The sequence below is a fragment of the Triticum aestivum genome, chromosome 5B (genome assembly GCF_018294505.1).
Source record: "Triticum aestivum cultivar Chinese Spring chromosome 5B, IWGSC CS RefSeq v2.1, whole genome shotgun sequence".
Classification (NCBI taxonomy): domain Eukaryota; kingdom Viridiplantae; phylum Streptophyta; class Magnoliopsida; order Poales; family Poaceae; genus Triticum; species Triticum aestivum.
Genome location: NC_057807.1, coordinates 118,197,713 through 118,216,294, shown reverse-complemented (window position 1 = coordinate 118,216,294; position 18,582 = coordinate 118,197,713). Strand labels below are relative to the sequence as shown.

The window sequence follows — 18,582 nt, the reverse complement described above, 5'->3', positions numbered from 1 at the left end:
ACTTCATTCCCGTTGAAAACTTCAACCAGTTTGTCATCAATCACCAAAAAGGGGGAGATTAGTGCATCTAGTGCCACCCCTAGTTGGTTTTGGAGTATTGACGACAAAGTTGGTTGAGGGACTAATGCGTTTGTGAGAATTGCAGGATAACGCAGGTAGTGTCCCTCATTGATTTGGTTTACCTACCGGAGATGACCCCTAAAAATGTATGAAGACATTGACGACAATGGTGGTATGTGAAGATATTCACAATGACATGAGAAGACAATGAGTGAAGACTATGGAGCGTGAAGACTATGTTGTTTCGTTATTTCCTTTTTCTTCTTTGTTGAGTCATATGAACCACCGTACTGTTAAGTGGGGTCCAAGTGAACAAAGTCAGAGTGACTGAAGTGATGCTCAACCCAAATCCTATGTCTTCGAACGAAGACAATGAGAGCAAATCTTATCCAGAGCTGGATGAGTCAGCTTTGCTTGTAGCCCAAGTAAAGTTGTCGTGTTTGTTTGAAATCTGACCATTGGAACACGTGTCAGTTCCTTAGTGACCCAGGGTCATTTCGGACATATCAGGTCGGGTTGCCTTGTGGCTATAAATAGCCCACCCCCTACACCATAAATTGGTGGCTGCTCAGAGTTAGTTTACGGCTTTTGTCGTTTGAGAGCAACCCACCTCGAAGCCTTTGAGAGAGAGAAATCCTTGCGAGGACAAAGCCCAAACACCCAGAGCCAAAGAGTGTTAGGCATCACTGAAGTCTTTCTGTCTATGTGACCTGAAGACTTATTACACTTGAGGACTGTGTATCCTCCAGCCGGTTAGGCGCCGCGTTCTGAGCATCCAAGAGTCATTGTGGATCGCCGGTGAACGAAGTCTGTGAAGGTTCGGAAGTCTACCTTGAAGACTTACCAGAGTGATTGGGCGAGGACTGTGTGTCCTTAGCTCAAGGGGAATAAGGTGAACACGCGGTCTTCTGAGTTGAATCTCAGCCTCCCTAACCAGAAGTACATTTGTCACAGCAACTGGAACTGGTCCAACAAATCCTGTGTCTTCAACAAGTGACTGGTTCTATCCTCTAACTCCCCTTATCTTAAGTTTCTCTTCGTGAAGTCATTGCCTGTTTGTCATACCTGTTTGACTTCATTGATTGACTGCTATCGTTGATTGGCTTCATACCATCTTCCATCCTGATCCTTACTACCAAGCTGCTATTAGTCTTTGCACTTTCACATTATTGCATACTTGACTATGGCTTGCTTGTTGTAGTTTATCTTCCGCTGCATATCAATTAGGTCATTTCTATTGTTTGTCTTCGAAACTTCCACGTTTTGAAGACTTTGATAAAAATCGCCTATTCACCCCCCCTCTAGTTGATAACTAGCACTTTCAAAAACGGCAACCAGTTTGTCATCAATCACCAAAAAGGGGGAGATTGTAAGTGCATCTAGTGCCACCCCTAGTTGGTTTTGGAGTATTGACGACAAAGTTGGTTGAGGGACTAATGCGTTTGTAAGAATTGCAGGATAACACAGGTAGTGTCCCTCATTGATTCGGTTTACCTACCGGAGATGACCCCTAAAAATGTATGAAGACATTGACGATAATGGTGGTATGTGAAGATATTCATATTGAAGACTATGACATGAGAAGACAATGAGTGAGGACTATGGAGCGCGAAGACTGTGTTGTTTCATTGTTTCCCTTTCTTCTTTGTTGAGTCATAGGAACCACCGTACTGTTAAGTGGGGTCCAAGTGAACAAAGTCAGAATGACTGAAGTGATGCTCAACCCAAATCCTATGTCTTCGAGCGAAGACAATGAGAGCAAATCTTATCCAGAGCTGGACAAGTCAGCTTTGCTTGTAGCCCAAGTAAAGTTGTCGTGTGTGTTTGAAATCTGACCGTTGGAACACGTGTCAGTTCCTTAGTGACCCAGGGTCATTTCGGACATATCAGGTCGGGTTGTCGTGTGGCTATAAATAGCCCACCCCCTACACCATAAATTGGTGGCTGCTCAGAGTTAGTTTACGACTTTTGTCGTTTGAGAGCAACCCACCTTGAAGCCTTTGAGAGAGAGAAATCCTTGTGAGGACAAAGCCCAAACACCCAGAGCCAAAGAGTGTTAGGCATCACTAAAGTCTTTCTGTCTAAGTGACCTGAAGACTTATTACACTTGAGGACTGTGTATCCTCCAGCCGGTTAGGCGTCGCGTTCTGAGCATCCAAGAGTCATTATGGATCGCCGGTGAACGAAGTCTGTGAAGGTTCGGAAGTCTACCTTGAAGACTTACCAGAGTGATTGGGCGAGGACTGTGTGTCCTTAGCTCAAGGGGAATAAGGTGAACACGCGGTCTTCTGAGTTGAATCTCAGCCTCCCTAACCAGATGTACAGTTGTCACAGCAACTGGAACTTGTCCAACAAATCCCGTGTCTTCAACAAGTGACTGGTTCTATCCTCTAACTCCCTTTACCTTGAGTTTGTCTTCGTGAAGTCATTGCCTGTTTGTCATACCTGTTTGACTTCATTGCTTGACTACTATCATTGGTTGGCTTCATACTATCTTGCATCCTCATCATTACTACCAAGCTGCTATTAGTCTTTGTACTTTCACATTACCACATACTTGACTATGGTTTGCTTGTTGTAGTTTATCTTCCACTGCATATCAATTAGGTCATTTCTATTGTTTGTCTTCGAAACTTCCACATTTTGAAGACTTTGATAAAAATCGCCTATTCACCCCCCTCTAGTCGATAAGTAGCACTTTCACTATAACTATGAGATTATGCAACTCCCGTTTACCGGAGGAACACTTTGTGTGCTACCAAACGTCACAACGTAACTAGGTGATTATAAAGGAGCTCTACAGGTATCTCCAAAGGTACATGTTGAGTTGGCGTATTTCGAGATTAGGTTTTGTCACTCCGATTGTCGGATAGGTATCTTTGGGCCCTCTCGATAATGCACATCATTACAAGCCTTGCAAGCAATGTAGCTAATGAGTTAGTTACGGAATGATGCATTACGTAACGAGTAAAGAGACTTGCCAGTAACGAGATTGAACTAGGTATTGAGATACCGACGATCGAATCACGGGCAAGTAACATACCGATGACAAAGGGAACAACGTATGTTGTTATGCGGTTTGACCGATAAAGATCTTCGTAGAATATGTAGGAACCAATATGAGCATCCAGGTTCCGCTATTGGTTATTGACCAGAAACAGTTCTAGGTCATGTCTACATAGTTCTCGAACCCGTAGGGTCCGCACGCTTAAGGTTTCGATGACAGTTATATTATGAGTTTATGAGTTTTGATGTACCGAAGTTTGTTCGGAGTCCCGGATGTGATCACGGACATGACGAGGAGTCTCGAAATGGTCGAGACATGAAGATTGATATATTGGAAGCCTATATTTGGATATCGGAAGTGTTCCGGGTGAAATCGGGATTTTACCGGAGTACCGGGAGGTTACTGGAACCCCCCAGGGGCTTAATGGGCCTACATGGGCCCTAGTGGAGAGGAAGAAAGGAGGCAAGGGCTGAGCCGCGCGCCCCTCTCCCTAGTCCGAATAGGACAAGGAGAGGGGGGCGGCGCCCCCCTTTCCTTCCTCTCTCCCTCTTCCTTCCCCCCTTCTCCTATTCCAACTAGGAAAGAAGGGAGTCCTACTCCCGGTGGGAGTAGGACTCCCCTTGGCGTGCCCCTCCTTGGTCGACCGCCCCCTCCCCCTTGGCTCCTTTATATACGGGGGCAGGGGGCACCTCTAGACACAACAATTGATCTCTTGATCTCTTAGCCGTGTGCGGTGCCCCCCTCCACCATAGTCCTCGATAATATTGTAGTGGTGCTTAGGCGAAGCCCTGCGACGGTAGAACATCAAGATCGTCACCACGCCGTCGTGCTGACGGAACTCTTCCCCAACATTCTGCTGGATCGAAGTCCGGGGATCGTCATCGAGCTGAACGTGTGCTAGAACTCGGAGGTGCCGTAGTTTTGGTACTTGATCGGTCGGGCCGTGAAGACGTACGACTACATCAACCACGTTGTTCTAACGCTTCCGCTTTTGGTCTACGTGGGTACGTGGACAACACTCTCCCCTCTCGTTGCTATGCATCACCATGATCTTGCGTGTGCGTAGGAAACTTTTTGAAATTAGTACGTTCCCCAACAGACCACCCACACCACACAGATCCACACAATCCAAGTTGCCCGAGCGGCTCCAATTGGCACCACGCCGACGTGACTTCCTCATGAACCTTTAACCACAACGAGATTCAAATGTCTTCTTGTTTTTCAGATCTTTTTCCATGTCCAACAACAAACTACACTCACAAGCAATTTTCCAGATGTTGGTCGGGTTAAATACATGCACTCACATGCTACTCATTCTTTCATGACCAGCTTCATCTTCGAGCTCGAAAATATTCAAAGTTCAGAGAGAAGGGCTGCTCCCTTAGTACGACATGCAACCTCACGCGGCCGAGGGTCAATTTCTTGCCGGTGATGGACGGCACAGGGTGCTGGTCGGGTTAAAATACATGCTGACGGAGGCTTCTCCAGGAATGGAGAGCGAGGTGTTTTTTCTGGGATCTTCTGCTATGGTTGTCGAAGGTATAACTGATGCAACATTCTTAGAAGCCTTGGTATGTCGAGAAGCTCAAGCTCTTGCGCTTGATCTCATGGAAAATGAATCGTTGTTGCGAGTGATTCAAAGACGGTGGTTTCAGATATTGAAAAAGGTACAGAAGGGCGGCATTCTTCCATTGTGAAGGAGATTGCAATGCGGGCAATGGAGTTTGGTATATGTGATTTTATTTTCGAGGGTCGAGCATTCAATTGGGAAGCTCACAGTTTAGCTAAATTTGCTAGTTCTTTAGATATTGGTCGCCATGTTTGACTAGGGGCTCCTCATGACCCCTAATTATCCGTGTAAACCTTGTTACCATTCAATAAAGCTTGGTTTACTGCTAAAAAAAGCAATTTCCGGATAGCAAATCCTAACTTAAATCCATGAAAAAATCCCACAGAAAAAGTTACAGCGACCGACATGTGGGGCCGTCGTGTCAGCTCCGAGGAGGTCACAAGGATCTGGTTTCTCGCCGCACAACCATGCCCTGCCGTCCCCTGCCCCACCTGTCTGTCAGCTTGCATCGGATCGAGCAGCCGGATTCGAGAATCGAGATCGGGGAAGCAGCAGCCTCAGCGGAAGCGCAAAGGAAGGAGGGCGGCCGGAGAAGCAGCTCGCCTCGCCTAGCCTCGCCATGGGGATAGGCTACGTCATCGGCGTCCTCGGCGGCGCCCTCCTCGCCCACGCCGCCTACGCCACCATCCAATGTAACACCGCGCTCCTACTCCTTACGCGTGATTTTCGATTTTGTGACTGGCGGGTGGCGCAAAACTCCGGAGAGGGTTTCCGATTCCCGGCGCCGCGCGCTCAGATCCTCGGCCGACCGAGCCTGGTTCTCGAGCTGCCCCGTTGTTGGTTTTACCGCTAGGGTTTAGATCTAGGTCGCGACTTGAATTGACCTGTGTGCTGATCCCGTCTAGATTTGGGACAGCTGAGCTTTTCAGAATCATGACAGAGCTCGAATTGTACGATGGAGGTTGCTGCTGGGGTTGGTCGTTAGGTTCCAGGATCTGATTGTGTGTGGTTGTTGTTGCTGCAGATCGTGCGGTGCTGAAGATCACGGAAGAGGAGTTCTCGCGGCCGCCAATGGATGTACGTGCACTCCCTCCCTCTGGAAACCCTTTATCTTGCCATGTAACACATATGTTCTGCTGCGTAGTCTTGCTTTCTAAGTACTACATATCTGGGTAGCTTGGGGGGCGTAGTTTTGCGCAACGTGTTAAGCTCGTAAGTATGTAGGTTTAACCATGATTTGTACAGTAGTAACAAAGTACCCAATAGAAAATTTCTGTGGTGGCTGCTTGTGATTTAATGTAATTCTACGTAAAAAGGCCGTTTATTATAGCACTAATAATTCGGGCATGTTATTCTCAGAAAATTGTGGAAACTTATACCTCAGTTTCAGGCTGTTGTTTACGTTGCATAACCTGTGCTTTTTGTTGTGCAGGTGATGGTGCAGCTGCTCCTGGGGCTGGCCTTATGCATGTGGGCAGGTGTCTCTGTTCCAGCAAAATTCCTTTCGGTGCTCCCCCATTCCGAGGAGAATAGGTAAGCCTATTTCACTATTTGGAGCTCCTTGTTAACTAATCTTGAGTTTTTGTTTGGGATCATGACGTATAGTCGTAGATTGGATACAGAGGTTAAGTAAGCTTAGAAACTCAGCTGTAGTTTCCTTCTATACTTCGTGTTTGACAAATTATGAAACAGGAACTTACGAAATGGATTTACAGGAAATGTGGCCACATACCTTTACAGCTTTGCATGATGAGTTGTTTTCCTTGTAAAATGTCATGGAGTTAACTGTTATGTTCTTCCAGGGCAACCTGTTACAAGATCATGTGTATTTTAAACATCCCCAATAACATGCTTTTGTCAAACGAGCGTATAGTACGGCTGAAAGAGAGATGGAATACTTGAAAGGAGATACACAATTACATGCACACAACAGCACACCATGTTATGCATTAGTGCGCAGTAGAAATACTAACAAAGGCTGCATGATGCTTAATATCTGAAACCGCACATATTCAGGCAGACATAAATGTTAGTCATTCACAAGTCAGACATGGGATCATATGATGCATAGACTCTTGATTCTCGATTGTGTAAGCACCTATGAATTAGATGCAGTGACGTCACTTGTTAGCTTGAATTGAAGAGGGCACTCTCGTTTCTGAGCTATGTCGGACCTTTGAACGAGTACCTTACATTCGCTTGGATAGAGCATAAGAGTGTTATTTTTCATATTTGAGTTTGGTACTAGGTTGAAGATATAATCTAATAAGGAATAGAAAAACCATGGAACTGTTTTTAAACCTATTTTCTGTTGATATTTTTCTACGCCTGAAATGTTTATGGTGTTATTTGGGCATGTTTGCAGCGCCAAATAATCCCTGATAGTTCGTTTTATGGGCTTTTGTTGTCACATATTGCTGAATTTGCCATGGTATGCCTGAAGTCACCTTACCTCCCATATATGTGGATGGTTTGTCAAGAAATAAAAATATTTCTTTTGAATTTTCCTGATATGGCTTTCCTATTTAATGCTTTGTGAAGACTAAGGTCACCGTTGCAGTCATATTATGTTATCAATGAACTGTTGAGCCTACCACATGTTGCTGAATTTGCCATAGTATGCCTGAAAGTCACCTTACCTCCCAATTATGTGGATGGTTTGTCAGGAAATAAAAGTATTTCCTTTGAATTTTCCTGATATGGCTTTCCTATTTAATGCTTTGTGAAGACACTCCATGGTCACTGTTGCACTCATATTATGTTACCATCATGAACTGTTGAGCCTGCGTAGCAGCTTTCCTTATGTTTTGAATGCACACTGCCTAGGGAGGAACTCTGCTACCCATTTCCTCCTGTCTCTAATCGACCTATTGCCACAGGATCGTATCGCTCCCAGCAAACCTGGATTTCATGATCTTCAACCACCGTGGAAGGGCGCTGCCTTCAGACGCAGACTTGAAGTTGAAGATATGATCAAATTCTGTTCCTTTCTTGTTATGTAACCTTTTGCCCAAGAGGAGGATCCATCCAGTTATTCTTGTGTCACCCATGTCTTAAGAGGGGGAAAGTTTTTTCTTGGCCATAACTTGTTTATGCTGTAACTCTAGAATTTGTGACACGGACACCTGTCTATATATTTTGAGGTGGTTAGCTCGAGGGACCTGATCTAGTGCAAGTTTATATCTGAATCATCACTTCATCATTAAAGCATCCATCCATATTATATTCATTTCTTTCCACACTGGAGCGTTTGCAAAATTTATCATCCATGAGTGCCATGTGTAGCTTGTTGCCCTAAAATCCTTGCCAAAATATTTCATTGCTCATAGAATGCGTTCTGTCTGTGACTGAAAATTGTATTTTTTTTTGGTCACCGTTCTGTTTGTGACTGAAAATTGTATTCTTCATTGACAATTTTTTGAACTTTCAATACCAGTTTTTTCGCCATGTCGTGCTTTCTATTTTTGGTGGCATGGCATAATTGGCACTTCCCTCACTTGCGATTGAATGCATTTTCTTTACCAATCTGGAGTAAATCACGTGCAAGCAAAAACTTTGGCTAGACTTGTCATTTCGTTCTTTCTATTTGTGGTTCCAATGACATATGGATTACGTACCAGTTTTGTCATTACCATGTTTTGATCATTACTTGCCGTGATGATCAAACGCAACAAGCCCCAAATGTCGCTAAAGATGATTTATTTGATCGTGACGATCAAATCAGACCGCCCATCCAGAAATCCGACGGTCATGAATCCTTCCCGTCTCTCCAGAAGACGAGAGAGGCGGGGACGAAGGTTCCGTGTCAAATCAGACGGCCTTCACAGCCAAGCAAAGGGCCAAAAGCAAAATGCTCTCCACGTTGGCAGATTCCGCGTCGATCACGTCTCGCTGTCCCGCCCTCGCCAAAGGGGGCCCACAGCGCAGTCTCTCCGCCTCCACCCCAGCTCTCTCTATCTCTCTCGCGTTCGACTGGCTCCCTACAAAGACGAGGCGAGGACGGCGGAAACCGCCTCCCAAAACCCGCACCCGCTAAGCCCCTCCGCCCCCTCCCATGTCGGGCCCGCGCCCCGCCGCCGCGCCGAACCCTAGCTCCGCGTCGCCCTCCCCTCCCCCTCCCCCGGCGCCGGCCGCTGCCGTCGCGAGGGTCGCGGCCAGGGTGCGCGAGGAGGGCGAGGTCTCCTCCGGCCCCTCCGACGACGAGGTGAGACCCGCGTCCCCGTCGCTGCCCGTCTTACTCCCTCTCTTGGATCTAGCTGTTCGCGGTGCTCGGTGGAGTCGCGGCGAAGCAGTTGTAGCACTATCAGCAGCAGCTGCGCCCTAGTAGCTCGCCTTTGACTAACCTTCCGTAGGGTTTGACTTGTGGATTGAGTAGCCGAGACGTTCTCTTCTGTACGATCGGCCTGTATTGATGGATGTGCGGACTGCTGCGTGCGGTCGTAATCAAGGCCGCTGAGATCTAGCAGTAGGGCTTTGGGGGTGAGATAGATGCTGCTCACGACCTCATCACTTGGCTGTTGGAACAAGGGGGTAGGGTTTTGACACGAGCATGATTTGGTACGCCTCTGGGGGTTATGGTTGGAGCTGTCCTAAGTTCAACTGCTACTTAAGTGAAGCTGTACGTACAAATGATTAATGATTATTGACACGAGCATGATGTGATACCCCTTTGGGGTTATGGTTGTAGCCGTCCTAAGATCTACTGCTATTTAATTGAAGCTGTACGTACAAATGATTAGTACCAGTTATGCATCACATCGCTAGCGACATCGCCTCTGCTGTTACGGTTTAGGAAGTTCCGGTACATAATTGAAGCTGTATAAGAGCAATAACCGGTGTGAGTTGTGTGTTCTGTCACTATTGCCAACTCGGTGAGTTATATTTGGGCAGGATATTGCTATAATTGAAGCTGTATAAGAGCAATAATCTGTGTGAGTTGCATGCTCTGTCGCTATTGCCAATTGGTTGAGTTAGATTTGGGCAGGATGGTACTATAAATTGACGATGCTTTGGCTCTTATGAGTTTCTCGGGTCTACCTATGTACGTATTTGCGTATTAATTGCCTTTCCTATGTAGCATACTTTGTGCTGCTCGCGCATTTATCACCATCTCATGGAGCTTTGCGGCAGACATTTATAGCTTAGCTTATTTGTTCAAATGCTGTGAGCAGGCTCTGCAATCTCAGCTGTTAGCTCTATCCAATGCTGGGAAATATGTGCAGGCTGCTGCTCAAGTGACGTCGGCAACTTTCCCTGGTAAAGGTAAAATCTATTGCAGTTATTTGCTCTTCTTTGTATCGCTCATCTAGTTCCTTTGTTGCGTTCTTCAATTGTCCTGTGATTTCCTTTGCTGAAAGGATGCTTTCTTAAACTTATCCCACTGTTTGCCTTGATTTACCAGGAGGTAGTAGTTTGAGTCTCTCAAATGTTCTTCCACAGAAAACAGTTGCTCCAAGTTATAAGAAGACCTTGAGGGGGAATCAAGGGCAATTCAAACTTGGCACCAGTCGTAATCTTGCTTGGTTGAAACCTGTGCCAAGTGATAACTTGGTGATAAGTTTCTCTGATGATGATATTGAGACCGACTCTGGAATGTCAAAGCAAGCTGGAGGTAAAGGTAGCAAAGCCAGCACACAAGTTACACATAAACCTGGGATGAGTATGCAAACTAGACTTATGAGAGAGGAAGCACCCCAACAAAAGATCCGTGCTGCAAACATAGGATCCACGAAATGGTCTGCTAATCCACACACACTCAGAAACTCGGCGGCAGGTAGGGGCTCAGGTGCTACCTTTTCTAGAAGAGAGCCACCTATTTGTCAAGTTACACCTCTGAAGTCTTCCCGGAAGGATGGAACTGGTATGGGAGTAAAGTCAGCAGATGATAAGTTGGAAAGTTTGCGCCACAAAATTGCTGCTAGAGAAAATGAGTTGAAAGTTCAGAAAAGACCGATATCACCTGGTTTTGTGAAGGAAGCTGACTGCTCCACTGATCAGACAAGGCCACCTTTGGAGAAGATAGGCTTTGAAGCTTCCAACAGTGGTCGGCATGCTCACCTTGACGGTCCATTTGGACATGATGGCAGACCAGTTAAGAGGCTGAAGCCCAATCAGCAGTGCTTCGATAACCAAGTAGGAGGTGATTTGGTAACACTGGTAACACCTGGAAGTTCATTGGGAAATGATAATGTACAATCTTCTGAAAGAAGGGATCACATTGAAAATGGAATCACCATGAACTGTAAAGGTAATGAGACAGAACATGCCATCACAACAGAATCCTCAGATCAAATGCATATTGGTGGTACCGCTAAGAACCTTCTGTCATCAAAAAGTCACCACATGGTTCTACAAGATGGTGGCAACCATGCCATGGTTGAATGTCATAGCAAGCTTGCAGGGCCACCATTTACTAGCGAGCAACCTATGGCTGAAGATATCAGTGCTTTGGTTCCCGTTACTTCTGTACCAGCAGGGGCCAATGTAGACAGGTCATCTATTCATGTCAAGGACCATATTTTTTCTACCCAGGATTGGCAACAAGTAAAGCCTGTTGATACTTCAACTGTGTCAAATGAAAGGCTACACTTGCAGCCTGGAATGGAGGTTGGTTCAGCATTACCATCTTCTTACTAATTATTCTATTCCTATTTCGTTTATGTTGTACTTCCGAATATACTAAAAGAGTTTGGTTCCATTTACTACTAGTTCCAAAGTCAGTCATCAGGTATTTCACATGCCCTCCATTAGAAAGTGGGAAAGCTGGAGTTAATGATTCCTCTATTTTCAAAACACTACCATTGTATAATGTGATACATGAGAATAGATACATTGACACTGAGAGACTACACTTCCGAATAATCAAGGGAACCCTGATCCATCACCAGCTTAATTCTTTTGCTTACCATGAAGTTTGGAACCCGTTGTAGTTTGCTGGTTGACACCTTTTCCCTTAACCTAGTAACGATAGCTTAAGTTTTAGGTGATATTTATATCCTTTTTATTAAGGTTTCGTTCATAAGAAAATTTGACTAGATTTGTATCTCAGTGAGGAAAATGCTAATCTGTATGGTACATATCTTTTTGCTCACTTGTCGCTCCTTCATGAATACTGGTTGTTTTTCGTTGCTTTGTTGGGCATACATCTAGTCAATTGATGAACTTTGGTAAATGCTTTGTAAAAAGGGTTAGCTAATGTTTTTCTGTCGCCCTTGCTTAAACCTGATGTCTGCAAGGTGCAGATATAAATCAAAATACTTTCTCTGAATTTCTCTAGAAGCTTCGGTCACTGAAATTCGATGGTCGATGCATTGCAGTTTCAGCTGCTATAATTTGTTCTGCAATTGTCTGGAAATGCCTTTTAAGTTTATTTTTGTTTAATAATATTGCCTATGATGACAACTGTAATCTATATATGGCAACCAAACAGAAGAGTAACTTGTCAATGTGGGCTTCTTATTTTGTCAGAATGCTGATCTCTTAAACCGGAGTGGCCAGGTGGGTATAAGAGGCCAGAACACAACATTGCTCTCTCTGCTTGAGATGGAGGAACTCCAAGACAGGGAGTTGGAGGTTGCTCAGGAGCATAGGCAAAAATGTGAAGTTGAAGAAAGAGAAGCTCTCAGAGCATATCGCAAAGCACAGAAAGCTTTAATTGAGGCCAATGAAAGATGTGCCATTCTTCGTGGAAAAAGAGAAGTTTGCTCTGCACAAGTCCATGGTTTGATTGCAGAGAATTCTTCTTTGGCGCAGTGTTCAAATATTCAGAATGCTGGACGTGGCTTTGTAATGCCGTCACTACTCAACTCTCAGTTCCATGCAGATCTTCAGATGCCCAAGATCCGTGGTGGTAGGTCTAGCAGTCCATACCAAGATGAACCTCCTCAACAGCCGGTGGATAAGCACGAGGCACGCTCACGCCATTGTGATGAGCTTGCTGCTGGCATTGCTGATCCGAAATTTGCGAGTACTGTCCATGATAACAGTGAACCTTCACATTACAGGGAAGAGGATCTCCTGTTCTCTTCTAAGCGGGCTAGATCAGAATGCACTTCAAATCTGGAGAATGAGGAAACTATACATGCATATCTGGAGGAAAACAGAGAGCCTTCTGGTGATAACGGTCAGGACTATGAACTTTTAGAAGCTAATTTGAGGTCCAAATTGGTGCAAAAATTTGCAAGGAATCCACATCTGAATAACTCTGGAGAAGTCACTGAAGAACATGTAGAAGTAACGGAACAAGGCAAACAACCTGCAAATGTTGAACTTCAGTTACAGGATGCTGATGGGATTATGACAAATCCTGAAGGTTCACATTTCTTAACTTACCCAAGTCATTTGTATTCGTATAATCTATGGTTGCCATATGCTCTCCATTTAATGATGACCTGCATATGCGGTGAAACGTTGTCAATTTGCTAGATATACCTTGCGGACATTTGTTGTTAAGTTAATTGATCAACTAGATAATGGTCAGGCAATCAGGTTATTAAAGTACCCACATGGTATAAATATGCTTTAGTACTCTTAATAAGAATGAGCTCTAAAGGATTTTGCCATTTTCTTTGTTGTGTTGTTGAGTAAGACTTGTTCTTTTGGCGCAGCATTTATGCATGAGAATTGAAAGAACTAACCGCCGGACATGTTCTTGTACACCCACTAAAGATGTCATACCTTTCTCTGGACTGCATGTATTCATGAATGATTGTTGAATTCATGTTTGGTACTTCATTGTGTAGGCACAGCGGAACTTGCAAATGATGGCGCTGATTGTGTTGAAAAGATGTCTGGACTATCTAATTCTAGTAATGCTCTTTCCATGGGCAACTGTGATCCTGAGGACAATATTTCCTCTCTTGGAGAATTATGCGCGCCATCGAGTGTGAATTCTCTCATTTTTCCTTCTTCAGCGCCACTAAATGCTGCTAAACACATCAAGTGGGTAGTCCATGGCTTCTGTAAAAATGATTCTATAACCAGTAATGTAGCATCTGATGCAACGGTAAGTGGACAGTATATGATACAAGACCGTGTTGAAGAGAATTTGAAGATGGTCTCAACAGCTACAAAGGATAAGGACATGGTGCACAGTGGGATTGATCCCTTCTGGCCCTTCTGCATGTTTGAGCTCCGAGGAAAGTGCAATGACGAAGAGTGTCAATGGCAGCATATTGAGAATCATGCTTGGAGAAAGTCAAATCACACAAAACATGCCATGTCCTCTGTTTCAGGTTGTTTTATGTGCAACCAGTATATCCTGTTAATCACTTAATTTTAATGTATATCTGTTTGCCTTCCATATGCATTGTGCTTGGTGAAGGTTTGTCATTGATACCTGGAACTAATATATGTAGGTCGGAGTCCTTATGATCTGTTTCAGCATATTCTGCCAGTGCCAACATATCGTGTTGGTTCAAATCTTATTAGAGCCGATCTGAACTTAATGCAGTCGGTGCTGGCTAGCAGTATATGGCAATATTGGCAAAGGGGGTTTTGCGCTTCCTTTCCTTTACCTTTGTCAGTTCAGAGAGTTCTTCCATCAGATGCACCATTCTTACAAGCTGGTGATGGTTCGATTGCAGATTTTGATAGGAACAGACAGCTATCAAATTTGCGAATGCTGGATGGTAGGAAGGTGGGTGCCAGTAGAATCTGTTGTTCACCATTATCATCACATCAGCGGAAGTGGCATATATATCAGTATCTGGTTCTCCACACTGTTCTTATTCTTACGAGTGTGCTGCTTTGCCTGTTCTCATTTCCATACAGAATATCTGGAATTAGCTCAAAAAGTTTACAGTTGGAATGCTTTTATGCTCCTAGTGGACAAAAAAATAACAATTCAACTTGTTATTGACGATATTTAATCTATTCACATGCATTTCTTTTTCATATTTAATGTTTTAACATTTTTAGTTCCACACTTCCATTTACTAGTTCATTGCTTTCTGATCTGCTTATATTTTGATTAGTTTTATTTAACCTTTTGTTCTGTAGAATAAGATTGTACAGGGATCTGTTGATGTTGAGCTTTTCTTAGAGGCTGCACTTGGTTTATATTGTGGGAAAGTAAACAAACCTGACAGGCTCAAGGTGATCTTTGTATTGCTTACTGCTTAGGGACATGTTACACATTCTAAATGGTTCGATTTATTGACTTTCAGTTATTCAGCTTAGCTCTAATCTCGAACATGCATTCTACAGGCTCTTTTACTTCTAGCACGTTCCATTGAGGCTGATCCAAGCACAGTCATTCTGTGGGTGTTTTATCTTCATATTTACTATCAAAAGGATGAAGGTCTTGGGAAAGATGACATGTTTTCCCATGCGGTACACTGTTTCTCAACCTTTGCCATTTAAATTCGTTACACGAGACAAAATTATCATAGTAGGATCCATGAGCTACAGGTGCCTGTTAGTATTGGCTAGGTTGCATTTCTATTTTATCTACACGGGTGGTTCACCTTAGAGGTGCAAAACTAGTTTGTTGTTTCTTTTGAACCATTTTTTATTCTATCTGTAACTAAAGCCATTTATACTAGGTTCATTGGGCCCTCTCGTGTGACAAAAACACAAGTTCTTGTGTTGACCAAATCAAAATTTGTTATGGTATATTAGGCATTGAGTCCATATTTACATCCAATCTGTGCATGTTTGCTTCAGTTTCGTATCATCCGGTACCTAATATTATGTGTTTTTCCTTTTAGGTGCAACACAATGTTTACTCCTATGAATTATGGCTTATGTATATTAATAGTAGGTTGCGCTTTGATGACCGATTGGATGCTTATAACGATGCTCTGAGTATGCTCTGCCAAATGCCAGCTGATACTGACAATGAATTGAAAGATAGGAGTGCCTTCATCCTAGATATTTTCTTACAGATGATTTACTTCCTGTGCATGTCTGGAAATGTAGATAAGGCTATTTCTAGGATATATGGGATTCTACCTGCTGCAACCGCTGACTGCTCTGGCGAGAAGTTACTTTCGGATGCCATATCTTGCTTGACTGTGTCTGACAGATGCATATTTTGGATTTCATGCCTGTACATCTCAATTTATAGGAAGCTTCCAGAGGAAATATGCGATCAGATAGAATTTCCAAAAGATATACCTCACATGTTAGTATGGCATCCTATTGAACTTAGGGTAGATAACAGACGTCAGGTTACAGAACTATTGAAACATGTTGCTGATAAGATGTCTCTAGATATTAATGAGACTGTTAAAAATGGAGATCTGTCTTACCTGAAATTGTCACAATTCCTCGCTGTTAACCACATTAGTTGTTTAGCTGCTCTTGAAGGCTTGCAATCTTCTGTTGATATGCTGATGAAGTATATGAAGGAGTACCCAATGTGCCCCAATATTCTTCTTTTCGCAGCTCGGATATGTCAAAAGTATGGTACATGTCCTGGTCTGAAAGGGTTTGATGAGTTGCTCATGGATTGGCCTAAAGAGGTGCAAGGAGTTCAGTGTCTGTGGAATCAATATGCTGAGCATGCTTTGGCAGATAATATTGAGTTAGCTGAGAAGATTCTGGCTCGCTGGTTTGAAGCATGCAAGGAAGTTGGTAATGAAGTGTCCGAACAACCACAAGAAGTTTGTTCTGGTCCATCTGCATCTGAAGATCAGGTCTATTGGTTGTTAAACCTCTCACTGTACAGGATGCTAGAGAACAACCTACAGGAAGCACAAGTTGCTGTGAACAAAGCATTGAAGTTGGCCCGAGGGGAGAGCTATGAGCACTGTTTAAGGGAGCATGCTGCAATTAACATGCTAGAGAGACCATCTTGTACAGACACTCAAGCTCGAGCTACCTTAAATCTGATCAGTGGTTATCTTGCAGACCTTCGGAACTTACCTGTGAAGGAACTGCTGTCTCGGAGGTTTATCCAAAATGTTAAGAAGCATAAGCTTAGGCAGTTGATAGATGACACTATAGGTCCAGCTTCTGCAGATTCTTCAGTGATAAACTCAACCCTTGAGGTGTGCTATGGCCAGTCCCTCCTTCCAGAAAAAATAGGCGGAGTAAAATACCTTGTGGATTTTGTTGAATCAGTTATGGAGGTTCTTCCTGCAAACTACCGCCTAGCTCTGGCAGTTGGCGCATTTGTGGTTAAACATTACAAGGGTGCTGACCCTACCTCGATGGGCACCAGGTTCTGGGCAAGTTCTGTTCTGATCAATGCCATTTTCCGTGCTGTACCCGTCGCACCAGAATCAGTATGGATAGAAGGTGCCAATCTCCTGGAGGAACTGCAGGCTGCTGAGACGGTGAAGCGGTTTCACCAGCAGGCAACATCAGTGTACCCCTTCTCATTCAAGCTGTGGCATGCTTACTTGACTGCCTGCAAGGCCAGTGGAAGCAACACGGATAGCATCACAGAAGCCGCTAGGCAACGAGGCATCGAGCTGAATGTAATGCCACCCTAGTTTTGCCCCTTTGATCTGAAGCTGTGGAATTATCCAGGTGGAAGCTGTAGTTTAGTGTTGTGCTTACTGGAAGTGACGTAGATACATGGAATCGGTGGTGGGATTGACAACCAGGTGGAGGCTGTAGCTAGTGTTGTCTGTTTACTGCAAGGGACATGGCATATATGGAGATGATGTTGGTGGTGATGATGACGATGGAGTTGTTTTCTTTTTGTTTGGGCAGGCAGTTCATGGCGATGAGACCAGATCCGGTTGGCAGGTTGATGGTGAAGGATACCAGGCACACACACACACACTATACATATATGCCATGGCTTACTGGCTTGCTTACCACCCTACACAGAGGGGCGTTTCTTTTTGGCCGACTTGAGAACGATGTTGAAGGCAGATTTCTTTGTCTTTCAGTTTTAGTCTTGGTTTCCGCTGTTGACGTGTATGACCCGTAACTGTTGTTTTAAATCGCCATCGTCGATGGATATGAATGAGAATTTTTGTTTATCGCTACCGTGTGCTTTTTATTCGCAGACCTATTCTGTGATCTGTTTTACTCATCATGACCTGCGATTTGAAAAGAGATCATGCCTTATATTTAGCCTGTTTGGAGTCCCTCCGCTCCCGTAGAGTATGTTCCGCTACTTGTCATGTTTAACTACCTGCTCCCAAGTAGTGTTGATCTAAACGCTCTTATATTTCTTTACGAAGGGAGTAACAAATAAACAAATGAAAAAGATGAGAAAAGGTTGAGTGCGTCGAAGCGCTTTGTTGAACGGCCATTAAACCTGTATACGCTGGTGACTTCGTCTTGTGCAACCACTTGGTGCACGGTCAGAGCCGTGCACATCATGCACCAACTTAGCTCTCTAATTTCTTGAACGCTGCTACACAGCCGATGCATTCTGGACGATTTCTAGACGATGCAGCACATCAAGCCATCCATGCCTAGTCTAAAAGTGAACATCACCGTTGAATCCTCCCATCGTCCAAAGTTTGGCTGGAAAGTGTTGTCCATAAGTAATTCCGTAATTTCTTTCTTGTGCTATATCATGCACTAACTTTGTGCGTTCCCGTGGTGACCATTTCAAATTTGACCGTAACAACTGACTAGTCCACTAAGATTTTAGGGATCCAACATAGAGACTAGCTCAGCTACGCGCCGTCGATGATCTTGGGCCGGCCGTCGAAAATCTTAGGGCGGCGACCGGAGGTCAAGTTGCTGGCAGTCTAAACACATTTTAATGTTAAATACATCCATGTCTAGATAAATCTAGGCGGCTGCGTCCAAGGAAGAATGAGTCTAGCGATGGGCAGCCCGGGGGGCGGCTGCGTCAAGGAACAACGAGACCTAGCGAAGGGCAGCCGGGCTGCTGGGGCGGCTGCGTCCAAACAATGACGTACAGTTCTGATATGGGGCTTGAAATTGATGCTATGAATCATTACAATTATAACATCACAAGAAAGGACAAATCTACCCTAACAGCTAATTACCAACATATCCTAGAGAGGGA

The 18,582-nt window shown here is 44.2% G+C and overlaps 2 protein-coding genes across 2 annotated transcripts; both read left to right on the top strand.

Moving 5' to 3' along the window:
- The first annotated feature begins 5,084 nt into the window (after positions 1-5,084).
- Positions 5,085-7,866, top strand: LOC123110722 (membrane magnesium transporter). The gene is made up of 4 exons (XM_044531312.1): positions 5,085-5,329; positions 5,662-5,714; positions 6,070-6,170; positions 7,517-7,866. The coding sequence occupies exons 1-4, from the start codon at positions 5,257-5,259 to the stop codon at positions 7,608-7,610; spliced, it is 321 nt and encodes a 106-aa protein (XP_044387247.1). The 5' UTR covers positions 5,085-5,256; the 3' UTR covers positions 7,611-7,866.
- Positions 7,867-8,604: 738 nt separating this feature from the next.
- On the top strand, positions 8,605-17,581 carry LOC123110721 (uncharacterized). Its single transcript, XM_044531311.1, has 9 exons — positions 8,605-8,841; positions 9,809-9,899; positions 10,039-11,243; positions 12,105-12,948; positions 13,379-13,870; positions 13,994-14,274; positions 14,637-14,732; positions 14,844-14,969; positions 15,347-17,581. The coding sequence occupies exons 1-9, from the start codon at positions 8,692-8,694 to the stop codon at positions 17,075-17,077; spliced, it is 5,016 nt and encodes a 1,671-aa protein (XP_044387246.1). The 5' UTR covers positions 8,605-8,691; the 3' UTR covers positions 17,078-17,581.
- Positions 17,582-18,582: the final 1,001 nt, after the last annotated feature.